Genomic DNA, 26,771 nt, shown 5'->3' on the forward strand with positions numbered 1-26,771 from the left:
TCGGGCCCAGAGGAGGATGTGGCAGAGCCCTCCAGGACGGGGGCTTGGTGTGGACCATACTGGTATCAAGGGACACAGCCACTCCCTTGGCTCGAGAAACACAGCCTGGGTGAGGTGGCAGTTCTAGTCAAATTTCTTTTGCTGTCATCAGAGACCCATTCCTGTGTCTGACATCCAACACAGTTGTCTGCCTGTTTCCCTGAGTACAGCGACGAGCATTGGTTCCATTAACCAGCAAACCCCAGCATTTACCACTCCAGCCTCACTCCAAATGAACTTCTCTTTTGATTTTTTGGGGTCTTTTTCAACTCACAAAACCAACCGATCCACATCACTCAATAAATAGCACTGGTGTTGTCACCCAACGCCCCAGCCATGTCCCCAGCTCCTCCTCACCCAGCAAGGATGTCCTCACTGCCATCCTCACTCCCTCCCTCTCAGTTAATGATGCTGTTAATGAACTTTTATTCGGGGGGAGAGGAAAGGAGCTGGAGAGAGGAAGCTTTGCAGGGAGAAGGAAAGAGACATTCCTGCCTCAGTCATCAGGCAACTTTCCCCTTCCTCTTGCTCACTCCCTCACTGACCTTTGGCTGAGTCTGCCAGAGCTATAAAGGAAAAGGGAAAAAGGAAAAAAAAAAAAAAAGAGAAACTAAAAAGCAAGAGGAGCTGAAAGGACAGGCAGAGGGAGTGATGTTATCTTGCCTCTGCTAATGATTTCTGGTCAAAGGATGGGTGGATGAAGGCAGAGGGAGCTGTGCAGGATTGTGGGCAGCACAGAGAAGGGGTTTGCTGGGGGATGCCCAAGAGTGAAGGAGTCAGGGATGAGGGGCTGAGACTGTACATGGGGACATATATGTTGATCAGCAGAAGGAGAAAATACCCATGGTGCATGCTACTGCACCTTGTGAATCTGTCTCAAGGTATGTGGAGGTCCATATCTTACAGGCCATGGTGACACCCTCTCCTCCCTTGGCACAACGGCCATGTGGTTCATGGAGCTCACCAAGAGATGACCACTCTGCACAATTAGGGACTTTCCACATCCTCAAGGAGCACCCAGCAGGGCCAGCCTGTGCAGATGCCCCTGTCCTCTCCTGGGTGCAGCTGGAAGAGCCCACCACCTCCTCAGCTGGGCCTACAGCCTGGCTTTGGTTCTGGCAACCATCTTGGAGCCTGGCACCTATCACTGCTGATAAATAGGTGATCCTGTTCCCCTGGGCTGGCCTTGTGCACCAGGATTAGCTGACAGCATCAAAAAACAGTGGCAAGAGCCATGGAAGAGGAATAGCATGAGTCAAGGTCAAAGCACTGCAGAGTGAGCAGTCACAGATCAACCATTTTGGGGCAGGAGTGCTGGGAGAGTCAGGCTCACCCATGTCAGCTAAGCTGAGAGTCTTCTTAGAATCACAGAATGGCTTGGGTTGGAAAGGACCTTAAAGATCTTATTATTAAAGGTCATCTAGGAAAGTCATCTTCTATGACAAAACAACACCACAGGGACAGATCTGTCCTGCTAAGGAACAGAGATGTATTTTTAAGTGCAAATTTATGCATGACATCTTGATATAATTAGTAAAGTCTTATTATGGAGCTGCCCTGTAGCAAAAAATATCCCTGATACATGAAATTCATATCCCTCTGCTCACCTCTAGATCACCACCATGTCCCCACATGCCAGAAAGGTGACAAAAGGGACTGTGACGGCATAGCAAGGGCAGACAGGAGCGGGCAGGGAAAAATCCTGGCAGAATCAGGGCTGGGTTGTGTCACCTTTATGATGGGAAGCAGAGGGAAACGGGGACTTTGCTAGACGTCAAGATATTCCCTGTAAGGTGACACATACCTCTGTGGGCAGAGATTTTGGGGAAGTTTGGCTATTCTTAGTGTTCCTGTCCCACCTCCTCCTCTGGATATGTGTGCCTCATCATGATGCCTGCGTTCCTTCTCACAGCTACAGTCACCATCTGTGAACCCTACCCACAATATTACCAACAAGACAAAACGTTTATGGTGTGTTTGCATTCAGAGAAAACTTCCCATGCACGTAAAAAAGTCATCACCAGCACTTTCTTTATCACCCCCTTGCCCGAGGTCTAGCGGAGAACTTATTTTACAGCAAGTTATTTATGGCCTGACAGAAGCACCACTGACAATTTGAGATTCACAGCTCCAATCCTGGGGAACGAGATGGGTTTTTCTGAGAAAGCCTTCTACAGGCAGCAGCAGGAGGCAAAACCATCTTTAAAACAGGATGGGGGGAAGCCCTCTCCTCCTCTACTGAACATTAACACTTAAGCTGTCTCTTCTGAACATACTCACTGAGGTTTCTGCCACCACCCTGAGCTGTGGGGAAGCTCAGGGTCTGACTTGAGCTCATCAGGAGCTCAGGGTCTGAAATGCCCTCAATGCTGCTGACAGGGCTGGGTTTCTTCTTCGCCATGCGAAGAAGAAATTTCTCTCCCTCTTTTCACCTCTCAGTCTGCCTCATCCATTCAGGTGGCTTCACCTGCCTTAAGAAGCTTTTTAAGCCACTTAGGTGGGGAGGTGGGGATTTTCACAACTTCGGGATTTGCAAACAAATTTGCAAACTCAAACACTGGGTTTGCCATCCCAACTGTTGGTCTTTGCAAACCCTCGGACAAAAGGAGCACGTGCTTTAATTATTGTGCTTTAATGATCAGAAACACAACATGCAGGAAGAGCCAAGCATCCCTGCAGATGTAGGTACCTTTGAGGTGAGAAGCGTTGATGCTGGCGAGGCAAATCTCTAGGAATCATAAAGCAAACACGGGATCCTAGAATGGCTTGGGTTGAAAGTGATTTTAAGGATCATCTTGATCCAACCCCCTGCCATGGGCGGGGACTTCTCCCACTAGACCAGGTTGCTCAGTCCAACCTGGCCTTGAACACTTCCAGGGATGGGGCAGCCACAATCTTTCCACTGTCATCTACGAACTGTGGGCATCTCCAAACTGCAGTGCAACAGCTTGGTGGAGTAGGACAAACTCTGAAGGCATTTACCTCCCTGAGGCAGGTATAGATGGGGCAGACCAGGACTCGAAAGGGCTCTCCAGTGCTGCTCCTCATGGTCCCGAAGACTTCACAGAGGAAGGTGATGAAGCCCAGCCAGCGCTCCACGTCCCGCTGCTGCAGCTCCTCCCGCATGGTGAAATCCTTCTGCAAGAGGGACAGAGACAGGAGGCTGCATCAGCAAAACCACATCGCCACGGAGAGGCAACGGCTGTCTAAAGAGAATCAGGAGGAAATTGAAACTCAGGGTGGGGGGAGGAAGACAGACAGACTGACTCTTTGGTAACAGTGGGGAGATTACTCAATGCACGTGGAGTGGCCGGGGTTTCAACACAGTAAAGCCTCCAGAAGGCAGGTACTGTAGAAATACCACCAGCTCCTGCAATAGCTGCCATGGTTTGCACTAGAGACGGTGTCCCCTGTGCCCTGCTGTCCCTCTAGGACAGATACATGGACTTTTTTCCATATGCACAACCAAGACCTTAAATAAAATGCAGGGGAAAAACTGGTGGCCATGCTGGGCTTGGTGATCCAGGTGGACCTACCCAGCCCATTCATTCCAATATCTTCAGCAGTCTCAGTGTCTGGCCAGGAACATCCTAATGGTCTGGCTGCTCGCTGGTGTCTCACAAAATAATGGCAGAGACTGGCTCCCTGCCCAACCAGAAGATCAGGGCAGCCTGGGCTTGGCATTAAAAGGTCACCCTGCTCCTGAGCTGATGGTTGCTATGACTAAGGATTATCCCAGTGACGTGATTTATGGATCAACATCAGGAGGAAGCATGCAGGGAGATAGATGCCTACCCATCAGTCCTCCAGCTGGGGAGAAAACAGGGGTTTGTCCAAAGGCAGGATGTGAAAAGGGATGTTTGTGTTGGGAATGTGTGGCAAAGAGCACGGGACAACACAGAAAAGCAAATAAAAACCTTTCTTGAGGATGGCACAAGGGAGTGCATCGTGCTCAGAGTCAAGAAGGTTTCCCTGGCTCTAAGTGATGCCGCAGAGCTTCTTGCATGACATCCCACGTGACTTTGCTTGCCTGTCTCCATAGTGACCTTTCCCTGGTACTAAAAATTAGTAGACACTAAGCAGGGGAATATTAAAGCGGAGGACAAGTTTGTTCTCCACACCGTGTGTTCCCAGGGTGGGTTTCACAACATTTGAAATCCAGCAACTAAATAAGTCATCCTCTGTCTTTTTCATCTGAGTTTGTTCCTCCTGCCTGAGACAGAGGGCCTTGCTGCTGCTCTCTGCAAAGCCAGGGGAGATATAAAAGCCGCCACACCAAAGTTCACCCTCGTGCCCTGGACAAGACACAGGAGATCTTTCATTTAGAACAAAGGTAAGTGAAGCAGTTACTAAAGAAAGCCAGGCAAAAGCACAATGATTATTTTCATGACACAACCTCATGAACAGAAAATCCAAGGCAGGAGCTATTTATATATTTCATTACAAAAGGAAAAATAAAATATGTATTTGCATATGCAGGGAAAAAGACTTGTAAAATAACGAAGGCACTTATTAACCAAACAGTGATGACTAATTCCTCTCTACACCCATTTCCATAAGTGAGTTGCCCAACTGTGTCTGCGACTCCAGCGTCAACCTGCAGCCAAATCCTGTTGGGTCTTCCCAGACTCTCTGGGGGAGTTTGCAGAGTTCATCCTTTCATTATCCAGCCAGTCCCTGGGCAGTGACGGAGGAGTTATTTGCCAGCTCAAGTTATCATCCCAGAGCTACCAAATTACTCGTTTTGGAGTTTTCACTTGAATTTTAATGCAAAAAAGAAGTCAAAGAGAAATGATGCCCTGAATTACTGCGAAATTAAAAAACCAAGCGAGAGCATTCCATGCCCCTCATCTGCCTTGTCCACCAATAAAGTGGAGGATAAAAGCTCCCTTTGAACCCCGGAGCATGTCCTTGATACTCTGAGACCTCTCCATCTCCTGGCACTGTTTCCTGCATCTCATGCAGCATTCCACCCAGCTCCAGCCCCCAACCCATCCTGCCCCCAACACTCCCTGTCCTGCCTGGGAAAGTCCACACTGATGTACCTGGGGAGCTGCACTGTATTTTGGGATCCTTGGGGCACGTTGGGAAATTCCTAGCAGCTTGGGATAACTGCATGGGCTCTGTGGTCCTGGATTACTGGGAAAGAATAAAAACCACTGCAGGAAACTCTCCCCCCTCCTGTTTCTGCTTCAAACACAGTGCCCTGCTCTGCAACCTTGCAACAGAGAAAACTGAGACTTCAACATTTTCTCTTAAAAAAATATTTTCTGTAAAAAACCCCAAACAATCAAACCAAACAACCCCCTAAAAATTCCATAAAACAACCAGCAAAACAAACCAAACTCATCAGGCCTGGGATGGGAGCTGGGCAAGAAGGGAAGTCACCACTCATCACTCCCTTTTTATTATCCTGTGGCAGCCTGTGGGTGATGCCACTCAGCAGAGACATGAATGAACACTGACCCCAACTTTGCAGCTGAAGAAGACCCTTGTAAAAGAAAAGGGACTTGGGTCACAAAAAAGCTTGTGCAGACTTTGATGGACCACCATGAAGGATGGGAGAGGGGCATGGAATGTGGGATGGATGCACAAGTCAGTGTGATCACTTTCACCCAGAATGTGATGCCACAGTGGAAATAATTTTGCTCCATGTGCAGACTCAGTTTGGGCCAAATTTTGAAAAAGGAGATGATTTGCATGCACTCTGCAAAAGGAGGGTGTGATATGGATTCCTCTGACAAAGTAGGAAAAGAACCTTCTTAGAGGCTTTCTAGGCCACACCCGCCTACAGGCCAGAGCTGGCCCTGGCATGAACCTCCATGGCAGCTGGACTTGCAGTGTCAGGGCTATCCTGAAGCATCCTGACAGACCCATCTGCTTCAGATCTGGCATGAGGGGTGCACAAGGAAGGTGGTCCAGGGAGCTCTGTCCTTAAATTTGGGTTCCAGACAGCAGGTTTGACCAGTACCACAGAGTGTACAGATGGGCAAGCCGACCTGCATGCCACCCATGCAGAGGTGTCTCACCTCCCCTGGGGTGTCCATGTCTGAGGAGACCATCCAGGTTGTTTGATCTGTGGATTTACACAGGCAATTCACCAGGCTGCAGGTCAGCCATGCTCCCAGCAGGACCTGAGACCCTTGGAGATCATGGCGATCAAAAGGTGTGCAACCAAAAGGGATGAGGCAGAGCAACCACAGGGGAAAGTTGAGGAGTTGGCCAGCAGGGAAGAGCGGCTCAGCAGGGAACAACCCCCATGTCCTGCATGCCCGGGGCACTTCTGATGAAGCCATGCCCTGACCTGCAGACCTCCATACACCAGTGACAAGCCTTGAGGGGGCTGAAAAGCTCTGAAACCAGACTGCCGGGTCACTGCCCTGCCCAGTGAACTTTATTTGCTCTGGAAATGCCTCATGGAGTTATATAAAAATAACCTGTGGATTGGCTTGCCCCGTGCCTAGGTGGTGATGTCAGGGCAGCAAGCAAATTATCTTTCATCAGTTTGGCTGTATTTTTAAACACGAATTGTATTACTAATTTGGGGGTGCTCTGGCCTGTAGATAATCTGGGTGTGTTTACGGGATGACCTTCATTCAGTGCCTATAGTTTAAAATAAAATGTATTTATACCAGGTAGCAGGGTTGACCACCCTTCTCTGCCTGGTTTGGGAGAAGAATTCATCGGGAAACCACGTGGCAAGTGGGAGGATGCCAAGGGGACCTCTAAAGAGGTCTCATACAGGACAAGTTTGGGGCATAAACCTGAAGGCTGAGCATGTTCATCATGTTGGGCCTCAACATATGTGATCAGTAGGTCAGGGTGGCCTGTATTCACACATTATAGAGATGGCCCATGGCTCAGCCCATCTTCTGACATCCCCTGCTGGACTCTTTGTAAGCTTGGCTGAAGTTCCTGCCAGCAATGGAAATTCAAAACACCTTTATCTTGGACATCTCCACTCCTGCACCCAAGTGAAAGCCCACTGCTCATCCCAGTGTAGGTGCAGGGCATGCAACACTATCCTGAGACCTCTCCAAGCCTAGGACCAAGCTAGAAGAGCCAAGAGGAATGGCCACTCCATGGGAGAGGACGCAGACCCATCCTCTAACATTTTTGGTGGGCAGCAGAGTCAAGTGGGATGAGAAGCAGCATTTTGCCATCGGATCTAAGCCAGCCTAGACAGCTGCAGCTGAAAATTCATCCCTTGGGAGTTTGCCACACTTTTTTTAAGACGAGTTCCAAATAACTTTTCCCCAGATCTCGGCCCACCGACTCATGGCTGACTCTGTCAGCAGCAACCGAGGGCAAAAGTTTAGTGTGGGATAAAAATGAGGGTTAATTTAAGCATCGCCACCTTCTGATGGAAAAAAAAAAAGACACATTTGGGCTTGTTGCTCTGTAAACACAGGGCTCTTCCTCTGGCAGCTCTGCTGTTTACTCAGTCATTGTCAAGGAGGCAGGAAATACTGAGTCAGAAATACTGCACAAAAAGAAATATATAATGCTTAGATATCCGTGCTAGGAGCTATATAAAAAGTTGAGAGAGGCTGTGCTAAATAGTTGATCTTCCTGGCAATGTGCTGCAAAAGGTTGGAGCCCTAAATGGCTCTTTGGAAGGGGCCTGAGATAAATCAAGTGGGTTGGAGGAGGGAGCTGGTGGGTAGAGGTTGAGACAGCCTCCGTCCTTTGCTGCTGTCCTGGAGAAGCACACCCTCCACCCGCTCCCTCCCCAGACCTTCCTAGACTCCATAAATGATATTTTGCACAGTTAACATCACTGCATTGCTCCTTGCTTACAATTTAAATTCTACTTGTATTTAGGTCCTGGTTAGGAGGAGGTTCTGGAGTTTAGCTTTGCTTTCTGACGAGTATAACCCAGTGAGATGAGTAGTTTGTAGCACTGGCATTCAGAAGAAGCTCAGGAGGTGCTGGAAGAACCTGTGACAGTACAGGGAGTGATCAAACAGCTCTGCCCACGGATGGTCAGGGTATCAATGAGCTCCTCTGTGCCACTCACAGCTTCACTGGGAATATTTCACTCCATGGACACCACTACACAAACTCCTTTGCTGGAGATGGTGGGACATGGCAGGACCATCAGCTCTTCCATGGGCTCTGCTCTCCCTTCAGCCTCCCACAGCAACACTCCAGGACTCTCTGTCTGACTCAAGGACAGAACCACACCGAGATCCCACCACACCATTTCTGACCACACTGCCAGTACAGGGACAACAAGACAAAGCAGAGGAAGATGATGACAGAAAACCTGCTTTGAGCCAACAGCTTCCATGCAGGACCTGGAAAAGAGCAGCACAGGAGACTGAGGTTCATTTCCAGCCCTGTGTGGGCTCCCATCACCTCTGTACTCTGATTTCCCATCCGGCAAAGGGGAATGATTTACTCATCTCCCTCTGCAAAGCGCTCTGGGGCGTGTGACTGAGACATGCAAATCATGGCAATTATTATGACTCCAAGAAAGGAGCTATTGACATTTAAAGCAGATAAAGCTTTTAAATTACAGATGACACCCTGTGCCCAGCCTTGCAAAGGCCCTGGCTTCACCCAGCTATGAGGCATTTCACTCCCACAGACTTTCATCACGTCGTTTCCTCCAGGCTGGATCTGCACCCCATGAACGTGCACCAGCTCCTTCTCGGGGTGTTTTGGCCCTTTTAGGAAGAGCAGGAAATCCCATTGGTGGCCTTTGGCGTGGACCTGATTTCATAACGGCCACAGGTCTGTGAATGATTTTAATCTGAGAGGTCTCCAAAATGCCTTGCACAGTGAAGGTCCAGGTTACCAGGGCTGTGACCACCACCCCATGGACACCTACCACACATCAGCTAACCACCAGATGACTTGTAACTTCCATTAGATGTCACTGACCAATTCATAGAATCACAGAATCATAGAACGTTTGGGTTGGAAGGGACCTTAAGGTTCATCTTGTCCCAGTCTCCTGCCATGGGCAGGGACACCTTCCACTAGACCAGGTTGCTCCGAGCCCTGTCCAACCTGGCCTTCAACACTTCCATTGATGTGGAATTCTTCCAATTCTACAAGAACAACTCACCAAAGATCCTTCAGCCACCAGGCAGACACAAACTGCTTATTTCTCTCAGAAGAATCCGGGCAGGAAGGGGAAAGTAAGGTCAGAAAACTCCTGGTTCTTCTAAAGGATAGGCAAACTCCCAGGATTAGGAACACAATGATTTTTAAATTCCCAGGTCTGGGTAACTGAGGCAGCTGATGATCAGAGCCAACAGGAGCTGTGGGCACTTCCTGTGTCTACAAACACCCTGAGGTGACCAAGCGAGTGGTCACTTGAACCTCCTGCCCCCTGGTCTCACCGTGACCTCTCTATATTTGGCTCCCAATCTGAGATCAGCAGCAATTACCCACCAAACGTGGGCGTCTCATGGCTTGAGCTAGTGATGTCTGTGAGGTCCTTGGGGGCTTTGGGGGTGCAAACAGTTAATTATTGATTTATCTCAGGTTTAAATCACCCTGGTGGGGACATAATGACGGATGTGCAAATAAAAATGTTGCTGTTAACCTCGCAGTTGCTAGAGATCCTGGAGGACTGTCTGGGTGGAAGCTCTGAGCGGACCAGGAGGGTGAATTCAGCAGCATGGTCTGTGCACTACCAACAGCAAACACCACTTTGCCCTGGGTGTTTGCCAGCGCCTCCTCCAGCGTTACCCAGGTGACGGAGTTGTCTTCCTCGTCACTTAATTTTTATTGCCACCCTTCCTATCTCACACCTTTCTGGATTCCCAAACACGTGCCAGGGTGTCAGCTCAGCTGGATAACAGCAGTTTATCACCACTTTAAAGGCATGTTATCCCACGAACCCAGACACAGCAAAACATCATTACCAGCCTCAGCTGGATCTTACAGTGAGCAGAGGGACACAGACAGATCTGCAATCTGCAGGACACACAGATAGGGAACTAATGATGTGTTTGGGAACCAGAAGCCAATCTCTCAGTCCTGTGAAGAGGGACTGGAGAGGAGACAAGAGACCACAAAGAAATGCAAATTAATTTCCTTGTTGGGTTGTCACCAGAGCAGCTGGGGCAACCGTTTGACCCAGCCGGCAGACACCCCATGGCTGTAATGCCCAGAGGAGGCAGCTGTCACTCAGTAGCCTTGCTCCTCTGCAGCATTTCAGAAGATCCTTGTTATATTCATTTTACTCATGTAAGTCTTGCTACTGTGGGAACCTCGAGGCAGTGATGTGCCCTTTGCCTTTACGAGTGTGTGTGGGAAACCCTGGGCTACCTTCAGATGTTGGGAGGCAACAAGAGTCCTCCCCCCTGCGATGGGGACAAAGCATCCATGTCCCTTAGAGCATCCCAACCCTAAGCCAGTAATTCCCTCCCCCACTACCATGGAGGTGGTAGGAAGAGAGGGGATCAAGCCCAGTGGATCCCTACTCATCCCATCAATCTGCAGCAGCACTGACACCCCAGCTCCATGGAAAAACATATTAATATAAATCTCTCAGCCCACGGGCAGGAGCTAAGTGTAAAACCATAATGGTATGAAGAAAGCCCAGAAAAAAATATTTGGAGGCTACTTTATATGGGTGGGGATGGTTTGGTGGGCAGTTAGCAAACCCTTCCCCACATTAGGGCAGGGTCTGAGTCTCAACACCATCCCCACATCTGTTCAGAGGTCACTTTTGTGCCTAAAAAATGCCCTTCCCACTCCCAACACCAACTTGGGGTGATGACTGGGAACACCAGCTGTGGCTGACAGATGGATCCTGCTTGCAAACGCCACATCTTGAGATGTGTGCCCAGCCTTGCAGCCTGGGAGGATGCAGGAGGGACCAGCTGGATTTTGCCAGCAGGATGCATTCTTATTCTAAGCTCTGCACAAGCAATGCATCCTCTTTATAAGGTGGAGGTGACAAGGGATCTATGGGGACAGGCCAAGACAGGAAAGAGGGATGTAAGAGGAGGAAAAGTGGCTGTGGAAGCAGGTGCTGCTTGGTCCAGGCACCAGGGCTGGAGGAATTCCTCCTGCACTCGAACTGAAGCTGTGTCCATTGAAAGGCCAGCCTGTCTGTGGATGAATGAAACCAGCTGGGGAAAAGCAGGCAGCTAATCCTGTTTGCCATCAGGAGCTTTTCCGCACAGGCGCTCCTGGCTTACACTGGCTCAGTCCGAGGAGGGATTTTCCTGGGTGCCTGGCAGCTGGCAGCAGAATGTTCTCCTGCGGGATGCTGACACCTTCCCAGGAAGTACATGCTTGGTGGTGTTCACCATGAGATGGTACTGGAACCATCAATCTGCTGAGCTGGCTGTGGAGTGCAAGGCACTGAGGCTTGGCCTCTGCTTCTCCTCAAGCCAGGACCAATGGATGAATGAAACCCCCCAGGTTTTCCCCATCCCCAAATCCTGCCCCTGAAGTGGAAGCCCTCAAACTCTGCGATGCAGGAAAGCTGACAACTTTTGGATGTATGTCAGTGCACAGAGGTGGCTACAAACAGGTCCAAGAGGTATGAGGCATTATAGAATCAGGGTTGGAAAAGACTTTTAAAGACCATCTCATTCCAACTCCCTGCCATGGGCAGGGACACCTTCCACTAGAACAGGTTGCTCCAAGCCCTGTCTAACCCAGCCTTGGACACTTCCAGGGATGAGGCAGCCACAGCTTCTCTGGGCAACCTGTGCCAGGGCCTCACCACTCTCACAGGCAGCAATTCCTTCCCAATATCCCATCTAACCCTGCCCTCTGACAGTGGGAAGCCATTCCCTGTGTCCTGTCCCTCCATCCCTTGTCCCAGGTCCCTCTCCAGCTCTCCTGGAGCCCCTTTAGGCACTGCAAGGGGCTCTCAGGTCTCTCTGAAGCCTTCTCTTCTCCATGCTGAACACCTCCAGCTCTCCCAACCCGTTTCCAGAGCAGAAGTGCTCCAGTCCTTGGAGTATCCTCCTCTGGACCCATTCTAACAGGTCTTTCCTGAACTGAGGACTCCAGTGCCCCATTACGGCCAGAATTCTTGGCTCCCTCCTTTACAAAAAAGCAAAAAACCCAGAAAGATGGATGCACAAAAACTCAGTGGGTGGGAGAGCACGGGGGTCCGGCAGGCAGCTGTCCAGATTTGTTGTGGGATGGGCTTTCCTTTCATCTGCCCAGAGAATGAACCACATGGATGATCAAGGAACTGGAGGAGTTAACAGACTCCCAGCCAGAGATATTTGTGGCACCCAGAGTTCGTGTAAAGTTTCATACCGGGACCCTTTACTAAATTCTTTCGGTCATGGGAGAAAACACTGCAACTGTTTAGTCTGCAGGGAGGTGGTGGCTCTGGCCCAGCACTCAACGTCGCTGAGCAAACACGCTGGAAAGTAAAAAGGCTGAAAACCCTCTTATCTCCTCCGTCTGCTTTTCATCGTGTCCCTCCCACCACCATGGCCAGGCATCCGATGGCCATCGGGTACCAGTGCTGGATCCCCTTGCTGGAAAACACAGGTCTGGGATGGGGGGCAAGAGACCACTGAAAATCAAGACCTGAAGGTGAAGCACCAGTCTGCTAAAAAATGTTATTTACGCAAAGGAGTTCAGAAAAATCTTCCTCGGGGGCTAATATTTACAAATTCTACGCAGCAAGGGAGCTTTTGCTTTAAGAAATGTTGTTGTTTTCTTTCTTTCTTTTTTTTTTTTTTTTTAAGGGAGGTAAAAGATGCATTAATCTTTTCTGTTCATCCCTTGAAGCATGCAGGTATGGAACACCCTACGATGCCCCTGAAGTTGCCTGTCCATGCTGGGAAAGCTGAGATTACAGAAAAGACTTGTAGAAAACAACATCAACCAGCAAAAGCCTTCGATCCCTCCATACTTTGCATCTCTTTGATCCCTCCATGCCTTGTATCTCCAAAGGGATGCTCATGATTACCATGACTCATTTTGCAGCATATCAGCAGACTTCGAGCATCAATGTATGGTACGGGATGGAATATTAAAGAGATGCAAAGAAACCCACCTTACTCTTATTAACCGGGCAGAAATTGAAAGGTTTTGTTTTTCCAGCCTGACACTATTTCCTTAGCTGGTGGGCACTTCACTCCCATCGTCTTCACTTTCAGTTCCTGCTGCTCCTGGACTGGAAGTGTTATCACAGAATCACAGAATAGTTTGGGTTGGAAGGGACCTTAAAGATCATCCTGTTCCAACCCCCCTGGATAGGAAGGACACCTTCCACTAGATCAGGTTGCTCAAAGACCAGTCCAACCTTATCGCTGGGTTTGGACTCCCAGCCCTGCCTCTTAGGCCCTCTTTAATAAAAAATTAATACGTAGAGCAATAGCTATTAAAAAAGAAAAAGAGGAAAGAAAAGTGAAGGAATTCATCACTGGGAGGGGAAAAGAAAGCTCTGTTTTTGGATACTCAGTGAGGGCAGAGAGCATGGGGGGACCCCATGGGTGGCAGCACAGCTGATGAGACCAGAGAATGTATCAAGATGGGGCAGCATCATCCAGCCTCACATTCTTTGCTCCTGTCCCCAAGAATTAGATGCTGTGTTTTGCATCAGTATCAGGCCTGGCAAGCTGGAAGACAGGGACTTGAAATAATTCTGATGTCTCATTCCTCACACCCCAAGTATCTTCTGGCTCCTCTGCTCCTGGGACTTATCCTGCTGAAGCCCCTTTCCACCATCATTTTGCAATTTGCTTGTTCAAACGTCAGCAGCAGGAAAAGATGAGGCTGTGCAAAATGATCCCCCTCAGGGGAGGTAAAAGGGATGTGGACTTCATGGAAGCATTGATCCTCCAAACTCAGATTTTGACAGAGAGCAACACACAAAAATATCCACCAGCGAAAAACCCCCTGAGCCTAAGCCTGGCTGGGGGATGATGAGGGTGTTCATGCTGCAGGTCGCACAGGACCATCCCTTTGGCTGCCACCACAGTAATAAAGTCCATCTGGTTGGAAACTGAATCTTGTACAAATTCCTGTGATTCAGCTAGAAAACCTTAAACCAAGAGATTTCCTCCTGGTGAGCACAAGAGCATCCCCTGCACGTCATGGGCCTGTGTCCAAGTGATGCCAGGGAATGGGCAAAGCACAAGTTATCTCATTTTCCCTCTTTCCCAGGAAAAAAAGAGAGCACTGCCCTCTCCAGTATCCTCCTACCCAAACTCCATCTCTGGGCTGATGCTGGCATGTGTGTCTGCTCTGGCCTTGGCTCAGGAGGTGATGTCCCTGGCATGTGCTTTTCCAGTGTCCTTCTGTGTCAGAAGGATGATGCTTCATTTACTGTCAAAGTGACTGGGGGATGTGGGGGTTTTCAGGAGGGGTCCCAATCAGGGTGATGCATCACAGGGTCCCCAGTGAGCCTCCAAAAATCCTCTCCCCAGGTGAGGTGAAGAAGGGAACCACCTGAGACTAGGGCTGGGAATCCCAAGGGGGCCGTGGGTATGGGCAGCAGGGGTCTTCCAACCCTGCAGCATCCTGAAATCCCCACCTTGGGGTGCCTGCAGCAGCCTGAGCCGGATTTATGTCGGTGCAGGCAGGAGCAGATGGTCTGTCAGGAGGGTGCCTTAGGCCAGCTGAGTCCCTGGGCTGGCAGGAACATACTCCCACAGCCCGGGCTTGGATTTGAGCCTTTCAGGACCAAACAGAGAGTAGGAGCTGATGCCAGTTCAGCCTGAGCTGGAGGAGTCCCAACACTGAAGTGTCCCCCTCCCTTTCCTCACCTCTCAGTCAATACATAAATGAATTTTGAGGTTCATTTTTTTTTTTATCCCTGCCTCTCCTAGCAGGACCCCCAGCATCCTCACCTACCATCAATGGCTGGGGGCAGCTAGGAGCCCATCCCACTGGCAGACTGCTGCCTGGCTTTGTCCCAGCACTGCAGGCAGGACTCAGGCAGGATGCAGGCAGGCTGAGCAGTCTACAGTCTCCACCTAGAGCCCAGCAGAGCCTCTGCTCTGCACTGCAGCCCCACACACAAGTGTGCACAGGCCCCACCACCTTAAGCCCCCAGATCTGAACTTGGCTGTGCTTTTAGCAGGCAGCAGCAGCTCAGCCAGGGATGCTCCTGACATTCCTCACCAGCAGCCTAGAGGACCAAAAGAAGCCTCTGCTGAGTCCCACCACCACTGGAAGATGCTCATATAGGGCATCCACTGCCCAGCAGAGATGACAGACACCAGGTACCATCCCTGAGGTCACACTACGTGCTGGAGCAGGGGCTGGACCCCACAATGGCCTTGAAATCTTGGCCCCTCCAAGGTGTAAAGGATCCATGAGAAACCACACATTGCTTATTTACAGAGTACAGCTAATGGCTATTTCACACAACACACCTGAGCACTGCAATAAAAAACCTTACCAGGACACTGAATTAAAGTCAAATATGCCAATCTTTACATTCTAAAGATTTTTTTTTATAATCTTAGACCTGCTTCCCATCAATCTCTCAACTTCATGATGCACTGCTACCCCGAACTAAACACCTTTTCCGTGCAGAGCCATGACTGTAGCTGCATCAGATGGACTCCTGACCCCAGTGACCTGCAGGGCTGTGGGGACAAGCCCCTTGGCATCCCCTGTCACACTCGCTGCTACATCACTGGCTCTGTGGTCACCTCCAGCTGCAACTCTTCTTCTCAAAAGGGCTGTGATCCCCAAAAGTCATCCCTGGGCTCGGGCTGACACGCAGTGCAATCCCACTGCTCGTTTAATTTGGGGTCTGGCTCAACTACTCCCAGCTCAGAGACCTCCTAATGCTTGTGGGCACAGCTCCTGTCTGCATTCCCTCTGTCCTACCAGTGGGAAATTGCCTTCCCCCCCCTTCATTAAACCCCTAGATCTCAGGCTATATCCCTTTCTGTGCTCCGCTAACCCCCCTCATCTCACCAGCAGCCTCCGAGGAGGTGCTGCCCGGCACCACCACTTTCCTGCGTCATGGAAAGGCTACAAATGGCTCCTGCAGCCGCCGTTCCGCCCGGGAAAAGCGGCGAGTTTAAAGCAGGCAGCTCGATATTTAATCCAGGGCTCTCCAGTAACTCCCGGACCCGCACGGGACCCGTCTGCCAGCGGCTCCCGTAACCTCCACGGCAAAGCCCGGCGTTGTTACTACGGGCAGACACAGCAGAAGCTTGGCCGGACCCAGGGGTGACGGCAGGGACAGCTCTGAGTGATGCCCAGCTCTGCCCTTCACCTGCCGGCGCGGGCAGGCAGCCAAGCCCGCTCCCCTGGCTCCCTCTCCTGCCTGATGCCGACACTTGCACGGGTTCAGTCCCGGATGACGACGCAAAAGAAGACCAAAAAGGAAAAAAAAAAAAAAAAAGGAAAAAAGAAAAGAATTAAAAAAAAAAAATTAACCTTATAAGTTATAGATGTTAATATATGTAATAAGTGAATATATACTAACACATAAGGGAAATAAGGAATGATCGAATATAAAAATAATAAATAATATTTAAAATGAAGTACCAAGAATAGTTTTTAGAGAGGAAGGTAATCAGTGAAGGGGAGAGATTGCTGATATCAAAATGTAACTGTCTAAGCTTGATGCAAGCAAGGTGTATTTTCATAAAGCTGGTAGAATTTCATGCATGGAGGTCATGCCACAAAGTGAGAGGTCCAGATTGGCTTCAAAAGAACTCAGAAGTACTCTGGCATTTTTACGAGTTTACTCTTAAATTATTTGGAAGTTCAATAAGGGGCTCTTTATTAAGGTATGTCAGGGCAGGTTTAGGTTGAAGAAAAGGTTCTTCCCCCAGAGGGTGGTCGGGCACCAAACAGGCTCCCCAGGGCAGTGGTCATGGACCAAAGCCTCCAGAGCTCAAGGAATGTTTGGACAACGCTCTCAGGGACAGGGTGGATTGCTGGGGTGTCCTGTGCAGGGTGAGGAGTTGGACTGGATGATCCCCTGTGGGTCTTTTCCAGCTCAGGTTTCTATTCTACAATTCTATAAGTAAAATAATAAATACCCCATTACAGAATTACAGAACACCTGCAGAGACACAAGTGTGGGCAAACAACAGGGGATGTTCTCTCCTTCCCACTCTTTTTCTCTGTGCTTGAGAGTAGGAGGATGCAGCAGCCTGGGATGCTCCTCAGAGCCACCCACAGGGGCTTCCCATCAACCCCAGTCCCCCTCCAAGCACTACGTAAATATGTGTGTGCATGAATGTAGAATTGCCTTTGAATTCCCTGAGCATATAGAAAATAAATCTCTGCAAAGCTGCACTTAGCAGGCAGAGTCTCACAGTGGCTTACACAAGCAGGACAGTGCTGTCTGTATCAGACATGTGAGGCAAAAAGGTTTCCAAGCTCTACAAGCTTCTGCAAACCCTCAAATGAAGGTGTTTACACAAGGGCAGCATCATTTGCTATTTCTCTGCTTGTGCTGGGCTCCTGGGGGGCTGGCAGAGCCCCCCCACACATCAACCCTGAGGTTCACCACCGAGATGTTCCTCACTGCCCTTGAAGAGCTGTGGGGAGCAGATCGAGCTGTGGAGGCTTTCCCCATTGAATCGTCACTTCACCATGGGAAAAGCCCATCAAACTCTTCTGGAAGAGTAACCAAAGGCTGCAACATTGGGCTTACACACTATTTGAAGAGATGGATGTGGTGCTGCTCCATGGAGCTGGGTGAGTGGACCCTGTGGCACATGAGAAACACACCTTTATATCTTCAGGATTTGCTCCTAAAGGGTCCCCTAAACGGACCTTGGGACCTTTTTTCCTCCCTGTCTTTCAACAAAATAAACTCTCTGGCATCTGCTCGGCAATATCTTTCCAGAGACAAGGAGTACCGCTCTGTTTTGTGTGCATAAACTGGACCATCTGTAATTAAATTGCATTAAAAACACCCCGGGAAAGAGGGCTGATGGGTTTTTGCAGTCAGTGCTGGACATGGTGTACAGGTCAGATGGTCGCCAGCTGCGCTTGGATCCTTCTGCCTCCAGCTCTGCCAAACCACAAACCGTTCCTCACCAAAACCTTAATTATGTTGAAGGGGGGGAAAAAAAAATCTGCCTTTCAGCATTAACCCTTAGCGTATTACTTAAAATAACATAGAATATCGTAGAATCATTAAGGTTGGAAAAGATTTCTAAGATCATTGAGTCCAACCAATGGGACTTCCATGTCCCAATTCCCCCAGTGCCTATTGTTACAACTTAGAACCCCTTTGATGCAGAAAGAGATGCTATCACTTGAGGTTGTTTGCTCAAAGAAGAAGAGGAACCCTACAGGACAGGAAGTATTTCAGCTCATTCCTCCCAAATCCTCATGCTTAGCATGGTAAACACTTCACTTTGCACACTCATTTACTAAAGGGAATCCATAAATTCTCCAGTACCTCGTGCCACAATGTCTACATCCCAAGAAATGATTCATCCTAAATGCTCCTCTTCCGTCCTCCACCTGGGATGACAGCAATGGACTTTTGACCACCTTCCTGGTGGAGCCTCTCCAGAAATGCTCACATTGACCATCTCAAATCCAGGTGAGTTCACTGAAACCCAAGTGCAACCTCTGCCAAACCCCACAGGATTTGTCTTAAGTTCATCTCATGGGTCTAGAGGGGAAGCCACACAAGAAGCAGCTGAGGTCACTTGGCCTGTTCAGCATGGAGAAGAGGAGACTGAGGTCAGATCTTATCAGGGTCTGCAGCTTCCTCATGAGGGGTGGAGGGTGAGACACTGATCTCTTCTCTCTGGTGACCAGCAACAAGACCTGACAGGAGAGCATGGAGCTGTGTCAGGGAATGTACAGTCTGGATATCAGGGAAAGGTTCTTCCTCCAGATGGTGGTTGGGCACTGACCAGGCTCCCCAGGGCAGTGGTCACGGCCCCAAAGCTGACAGAGCTGAAGGAGAATTTGGACAACACTCTCAGGGACAGGGTGGGATTGCTGGGGTGTCTGTACAGGGCCAGGAGTTGGACTTGATAATCCTTGAAGGTCCCTTCCAACTCGGGATATTCGATGTTTCTATGAAGTTTCTACAACCAGAACCAAGCACAGCAGTGACCAAGGAAGGGCCATTCCTGGGTCACCAAGAGGTTAAAGTAAGACAGTGAAGAAGCCCTGTGTGGGTGTGCAACAGGGTATGCCACAGGTAATGTAGCAGGATGTGCAGCAGTGTGTGCGACAGGGGTGCAGTAGGGTAGGCAGTAAGGCAAGCCATAGGGTTTGCACTTGGATGTGCAACAGGGGAGGCATTAGGATGTGCAATAGGATGTGTATTAGGGTATATAATAGGGTATGCATTAGGATATACCATAGGGTAGGCATTAGGGTATGTAATAGAGTATGCAATAGGAAAGAATTAGGATATACCATAGGGAAAGCATTAGGGTGTGCCATAGGGTATCCAACAGGATATGCAGTAGGGTAGGCAATAAGGTGAGCCATAGGGTGTGCATTTGGGTGTGCAATAGGCTAGGCATTAGGGTGTGCAATAGGACGTGTATTAGGGTATGTAATAGGGTATGCATTAGGGTATGTATTAGGGTATACCACAGGGTACTTCATAGGGAACGCATTGGGATATATCATAGGGAGTGCATTAGGATATGCCATAGGGTATCCAACAGGATATGCACTAGGGTGCACCACTGAGTATGCATTAGGGTGTGAATTTTGGGTGTGCCCTAGGGTATGCCACAGGGTACCTACCCAACAGGGCATGCAGCAGGATGTGCCACAGGGTATGCAACGGAACCAGCCCCTCTCCACTGGCACCAAGGCACTTCCACCAGGCACTGGCTCTCTGCAGTGGGCTCTGCTGCTGCTCTGTGTTGGGATGTTCATTTCATGATGGGTGGTTGTCTTTTTTTTTTTTTTATTATTATTAAAAGAAGGTATCAGCCTTCTGTTTGATGTGCTGTTGGCCGTGGTTGCTAAGGGGAGCAGTGTACAATTACAGCCCCAGTGATGTCCACTCTAATAATACACTTGGCTCTGCATAGCTCAGATGCAGACACAGCTCTGCTATAAAGAGCACGGTTGTTCCAGCAGAGGAGTACTCCAACTTATGTTACATGTGAAGGGTTTGTGGCACATTGCTTAACACCCCCCAACCGGAAAAAAAAAAAAAAAAGAGCCTGGACATGCCAGTGAGTGAAACTGACAACCAAAAACCTCTCACAGGAGACTTACTTTTAATGTATTAATTAAGAAGGTATTTCTAGAGGCGTGAAGAAACTGTATATGTGTCCACTAAGATGTTCTTGCATGTCCCCAGCCATTCAAGCTCCCCAGGCCCAAGTCACTCAGGCCTGTCCCAGGGGCTCACACAGCTCAAAATCACTCCTGCTACCAAAACCCTAAACCAAACTCAACGAGGAGAAAATCAAACCCAAATCACAGAATCACTGAATTGTTTAGGCTGGAAAAGCCCTCCAAGATCATCAAATCCAACCATTCCTCCAGCACTGCCAAGTCCACCACTGACCCACATCCCCAGATGTCACATCCACATGCTTTTTAAATCCTTCTAGGAATGGTGCCTCCACCACTGTGGAGTGCCAAGGCTGGACAACCCAGATGCCAAATGACCCCTGCAGTGCCCAGCTCCCTCACGGCAGCATCTCCCCAAGCTTACCACCTCTCTACTCCACAACTCCCCTTTCCACATCACTTTTCCTGAAAGGTTCACAGCACCCAAACTCAAGACTCAGTCAAGATTTTGGACCAAAACACAAACTGAGGGATAAATTCAACCCAGAGTTTTCCTGACAGATCCCCTTAGAGCACGAAATGTACCAACACTGGCTGGGAGGAAGCTTTTAGAGGAGCTGCTGGCAGGAAGGGGGATGATGTGACAACATTCCAGTGCTGCAGCACTGGCATCTCTTTTGGGATCAAAACAAGTCCCCTGAGATAAGCTGTGAACATGTGCAACCCTTGAGCATGAGTGCCTTGTCAACAGGTGAAAATATAAGAGGATCCAGGTTAAAAGGAGAGTTTCCTGCCTGTTCTGCAGCAGAAGGCCTTGTTGCTTGTGTTAAGGTCCAGTGGGGCACAGGGACAGTGTCCATAGGTACAAGGACGCTCTCTATAGGTACCAGGATTCTGTAGGGCATCTCAGCAGGTTAACGCATTAATTTCTGAGATCCTCTGGTGGGGCAGAGCTGTTGCCTTCACAGTCCTGAGAGAAAGGGACAAACAAGCCCCTACAAAACAGGAGCATCTGCCAGGAGCAGATGGGGGGGTGAGCGCTCCAGCCCCAGGCGCCAGCAGCACGGGGAGGGGATCACGTTGATCCCGATTTATCACACCCCAGCAGAGTAATTCCCCAGCTCGCCAGTGCCCAGCGAGCCGAGCTCCTTACGTCCGGGGATCAGATTAGTCTGAAAGGTGCTAGAGAGACACAAATCCTGCTCTGGAGCAGGCGTTTTATTAAAGGAGTGTTTTTTTGGGGTTGGGTTTTTATTTTGGTGTTTTTGTTTTTGGGTTTTTTTTCCAATTAATGGTAAATTATCTAGAAATGGCTGATGGAAAATATCTGATGTGCTGGTGGGGTCAGGACTGAAGCTGGGTAATGTTAAATCATCATTCATCTATCTATCTATCTACCTATCATAATATATCTATATCTATATCTATATAAATACATATAAAAATCAATATTTATTTTTATATATTAATAAATAAAATATGGGTATATAATAATTGATATCAATGTATTATTATATCAATAGGATATCCACATTACTCCATAATATGGTATAATATCCAATATGCCTTACTGATATTGATAATACATAATATATCAATTCCAATATACCATATTGATATTGATAATCAACCCCCTTATTTTATACCAAGGCAGGAACTTGGAACTACTTTTGTGCCTCATACTTTACTGATATTGATAATACATAATATATCAATTCCAATATACCATATTGATATTGATAATCAACCCCCTTATTTTATACCAAGGTAGGAACTTTGGAACTACTTTTGTGCCTCATACCTGAGTCTGTCTCCAGCCAGAGCTATCAAGCTTGAATACATAAAACAATTCCTGGTTTAGGGCTTAACCAAAGTATTTAATGAATCTGTGTCAGTGCATCCAATTGTTTTGGTTGGAAAGAGAAACTGTGCTTGGAGAAAGTCAAAATCCTTTACTATCAGAAAGGAAATGTTAAATTATTTAATTTCACATAGCACTTTGTTTTTGACCTGTAGTGATCTGTCACCTTTTGCCCCATGAAGACATTTATAAAAGATGTGCAGTTTGGGGCTGAACAAATCCCTTTTGCATCTCTCTCCTTACTTTAGCACATGAACTTGATCACCCGCACACCCTGCTCACTCTTTGCACTCCATTTCTCCCCATCTCTCCCCAGTAGACACCATGCTCCAAATCACACTGTGACTGGCTACATGTTCCCGAGAAGCACTTTGGGACTCTCTGGAGATAGGAGATATATTATTTATTCTCCTGCATTCATCCTGTGAAGAGTTGAATGTGAATGCACTCATTCTTGCCCATGATGCTGCAGTACAAATCAGTTTACTGAGTCTTTTGGCATGGGTGGAAATGCTGGGACAAGAGAATAAAGCAAATTGGAAGAGTCCTCCCTAACCCAGGACTCTCATCAGCCTCAATATTTTGCCAACACCCTGCTGCCCCTGGCCGTCATTCTCGGACTTTATTTTGGATTTCTTAGGTCGCTCAACCAAACAGGAAGAGACACAGGAACGACCTGATATGGGAAGAGTGGGATGTACAGAGGGTTTAGAGCTCCCTCCAGCCTCTTTGCTGCTAAATCTGGGACTGATTCTGACTGCAATTTGTCTCATTCTGATTTATAATAGCTTTGGAAATAAAGTGATCTAGAGAAAATCACCACCTGGTACAGGCAATGGGCAGGTTTGTGTGCTGCCCAAGGGCTTTGCAAGGCAGAGAAGAGAAGGAGTGGGCATAGGGAGTGATACACACCCAGAGCAATGACAGAAGCAAAACTGGAGCAGAAACTTTGTAGAATTATCTTAGGTTTCATTAAATATTGATTTTCATAATTTTAATTTGTTCCTTATTTTCCTGCTTGCTGTGATGCCCAAAGGCCAACTCAGTGTACAGAAAGCCAGGTACAGCATCCAAGACAGGATCTCCAACAACAGCAGCAAGAAATATGAGTCAAAAAACTGGAGCTCTGTATGTCCCCCAGATGAGATGTGTGTGTATGGGGGAATGGCCAATGGAAATGCACATTAAATTAAGGATGGAAATTCATGGTTTCAACTCTATCTCCAGAGGCAGAAAGTTGGAGGTTCCCAGAAAACAACCCCCACTTTGATGGTGGTACTACAGTAAAAAATGCTCTTCTCAGCAGACCATGGGGCAGTTGAAGACAGCCTTTTTCCCCCATCATCCACCACTATCAGAGAATCATCTAGGTTGGAAAAAGACCTCCAAGAACATCAGGTCCAACCATTAACCTCATGGACCAGCTATCAGAGCCACTGCTTTTTTTCTGCCCCCTTGCAACTTTGCTGTCACTGATGGTTTAGGAGCAGAACAACCAACCAGCTCTGCAGACATCAGTAAACAAGCCACACAGAATAATGAGTGAAGACACAAATTACTCCAGTTTTGTTTGCAACCAGAAACCAAGAGCGAGCCCTTCAGCCAGGTGATGCAACCAATGGCCCACTCAGGGACCATGACTTAACTTGGTATTGCTGGTGCTGAGATGGACCCTCCACTCTAACAGCCCACATTGTAAGACCCTCCCAGTTCACTTCTCTTCATGCCATGGGGATGCTGCCTCAAGCAACTGACTCATTTCACAGATGGGCCCTGTCGTGAGATTCTGTAATTCCACGTAGAGTTCACGAAATAGGAACAAAGAGCAACTCCACAATGCCCTCAGTGCCACATTTTCTATGGTAACCACAGACAAAATGGCAGGTACGCTTCCATCCTCTCATCAGTTGGGTTCAAAGGGAATTTGGAAACAGCTCAGCTCCAAACAGATGGTTAAGACCAGGTGAGGTGATGCTGCAGGCATCTAACCAACTAATTTTTTCTCATTACCTGCAACATATTGAGGAGCAGACTCCGGAACTTGGTTCCTTCCACCATGAAAAGGGCCATTTTGTCACAGAGCTTGGCTGCTGTGGAAGCAAAGCTGCGGTCCGTCACCGCTTTCTGGTAGATGGTCTTGACTATCTCGCCCAGCATCTCCTCAGAGTTGGTGGAGTTCTGGGCCTCCTCCATGAATGTGGTGAGCTTGGAGTCAACATCACTGCTGTTGTTCCTCATGCTGTTGAGAATTTCAATTAGTTTGTCCATTTTATTCTTTTCAGGGTCGGTGGTTTCCACCGTAACTTCGTCCTGGTCCGTGAAAAGGGAAAGACAAGGCGTCTGTTACACAAGGAAAAAACAGACATATCAGCCCTTGTCCTTGCACAAGCAGCAAAGGGGGAAGGGGATAGGGGAGACATATAAACAGACAGAGAAAAGAGAAAAGACAAAGCATCTTATAGCAGCACGATGGTATAATCTCAGCATTGAAAGCTACAAGCGCATGAATCCTGCCCCAGAAATGTTCTCTTTCTTCATTTCCCACAGCACTCCATCCCAAAGTCCTCCCCCTTGCCTCAGGGAGAAGATGTCCTTGAAGGTCCTGAGCCAGCATGCCCTGAGTGGCTTTGGCATCTTGGACCAGCTTCTGGTGTCTACGACATCATGATAATGGACATTTTTTGTGTCTCTACTTAGAAAGTGCACTGATGTTTGCAAAATTCTCAGACAACAATCCTGCAAAAATACCTGCTTTTTAATATATATTTAAGAATGTAAATTGAGATCAAAGATGTCACATCAGCATTCGAAAGACTCTCAGCTTTTCCATCTCTTGGCTGTTACACGTTTCACTTCACATCATTACCATAGAAATTACTGCTTCTTTTCAACATTTTATCATGCATTGCTCCTTCTCCCCAGTGTAAGGCATTGCATCCCACTTGTTCTGGCCTGCTCCCTTCTGCACCTCCGCCTCAGTCTTACAATGTGCTATGCAATACAAACTTGTAGCAGTTTTCTGGACAACACCAACACCAACACCAACACCAACCAGTTGGAGTTGTCCAAACCTCCCATCAGGAGGCTGGTTGTGTTGATGACACCCACCCAAGAGTGGGTGCTTATGTGTGTGTTTCTTATGAGACTCTAAATTCCCAAGAAAAGCATTAATATGAATACACTGAAGGTCTCTGCCATACTCCCATTGCTTTAAAGAACATAAAAATAACTAACAAAATCTCTTCCTCCTCCCCATGCCACATACAAAAATAGTAAATCCTCATGCATCAAAGGTATAAATTTCCAGCATGCACTCCCATGGAATCCTATGTGTTCATGTTATTTCTGCTCTGCATTTTGGAAATCTCATTAGAGATACCCTCTCAGATGCATTTTCCAGCCTTGCAAAAGAATCTCAAGAATTTGAGTTTCACAGGGGGCAAATGGAGATATCATCTCCAAATTCCTCAGAAATCTGTGGTTGAATATTGTTTCCAAAAAGGATTTCTCCTCCGTCACTTGCATGCAATAGTTTTGTTATTGTTGGGTTGTTGGAAGGAAGGGGGAAAAGATAAGGGCATTTCAATTCATTGCAGAGATAAATGGATATCAACTTTAAAGTACCGGAGCCCAACTAACTATTCAGCACTCAAAAGGCAAAGCTTGGGATTTAGCTCTGTACTTGCAGACAGACAAATTGCCTTTTTTAGATGTTTTTTTGCAAAGTGGATGAGCTCTGCAGACCAAGAGGGAACTTGTGTGTGCACCCTTCCCCAAGGGTAGGGGGAAGCCTTCCCTCATGGATAGGAGCAGAGTTCCCAGTCCTTGGAGAACTCAAGCTGGCAGCAACCTCAACCAAGAAGTCAAGCACAGAGCCTTAATTGTGTCAATAAAAAGCCTCCTGAAGAAGCACAAAGACACCTCATGAGAAGCGCTGACACCCGGAGATCAAGGCAAGTCAGGTGCATTGATGGGACGGTCCCTCGAGCCCACCCCACCCTTTGTGTGGAGAATGGCCAACAGCCAGACTCTCAAAAAAAACCAGAAACTCGAGGTTCCCCTAAGAAATAATACCTTTTCTTTTAGTCTCCTCCGCAGCCTGTCTTTGGAAGACTGGAGCAGATTGATCTTGGGTCTTTCCCCGATGCGCTCGTGAATACTGTCCTTCCGCTTGGTCTCCGACTCCGGGGTGTACTGCTGAGGCTGCTTCTCCACAGCCTCTGGGCCTCGGGGTGCCTCCGTGGGGATGTGCACCGTGCAGGCGGAGGTGTCCTCGATTTTCAGATTCTCAGTCTCTTTGGCGTTTCTGTGCGTTTCTTTGTCGTTGGGCGAGTGCTTCTGGTTGTGGTGCCATCTCCGGTTCTGGCTGTAGCCGTGGTGGCCCGTCCTACCTGAGGAGTGGGGGGCCTGGCCTCCTTGGTAGACTTTCTGGTGGTCCCTGTTATGTTTGGTGCCACCTTGCTGATGATCCGCGTGCTGCTGAGACTTGTTCCCGCTGGGAAGTCTCTGCTGTCGCCTGGAAAGTCAAAGAAAGTCTTTAGTTCATCTATTCCTCCATGGTTCTGCTTGGTCATCACATCTGTCCCACCAGACAGCCCGGCCCTTGGCAGGGGACCACAAAGAGGGAGCCAATTTCTTGGCATCTGACAATCTACCACCAACTCATGCTTCTAAACCTCTTTCAGTCAACAGTCGTATTTCAGCTGGAAGTTTTTCT

The 26,771-nt window shown here is 48.4% G+C and overlaps 1 protein-coding gene across 3 annotated transcripts in view; it reads right to left on the minus strand.

Annotated features, from left to right (window-relative positions):
- Window positions 1–26,771, minus strand: part of CTIF (cap binding complex dependent translation initiation factor) — a 147,757-nt gene that overhangs the window by 17,836 nt on the left and 103,150 nt on the right. For 2 of the 3 annotated variants that reach the window (XM_032676105.1, XM_032676103.1), the window contains 3 exons: window positions 26,129–26,570; window positions 24,065–24,394; window positions 3,022–3,177 (listed from right to left, as the gene is read on the minus strand). In XM_032676105.1, the coding sequence (XP_032531996.1) occupies window positions 3,022–3,177; window positions 24,065–24,394; window positions 26,129–26,570 (928 nt within the window). The remainder of the gene's footprint in view (window positions 1–3,021; window positions 3,178–24,064; window positions 24,395–26,128; window positions 26,571–26,771) is intronic. The other variant, XM_032676104.1, reaches the window with a different exon arrangement.

The sequence above is a fragment of the Chiroxiphia lanceolata genome, chromosome Z (genome assembly GCF_009829145.1).
Source record: "Chiroxiphia lanceolata isolate bChiLan1 chromosome Z, bChiLan1.pri, whole genome shotgun sequence".
NCBI lineage: Eukaryota > Metazoa > Chordata > Aves > Passeriformes > Pipridae > Chiroxiphia > Chiroxiphia lanceolata.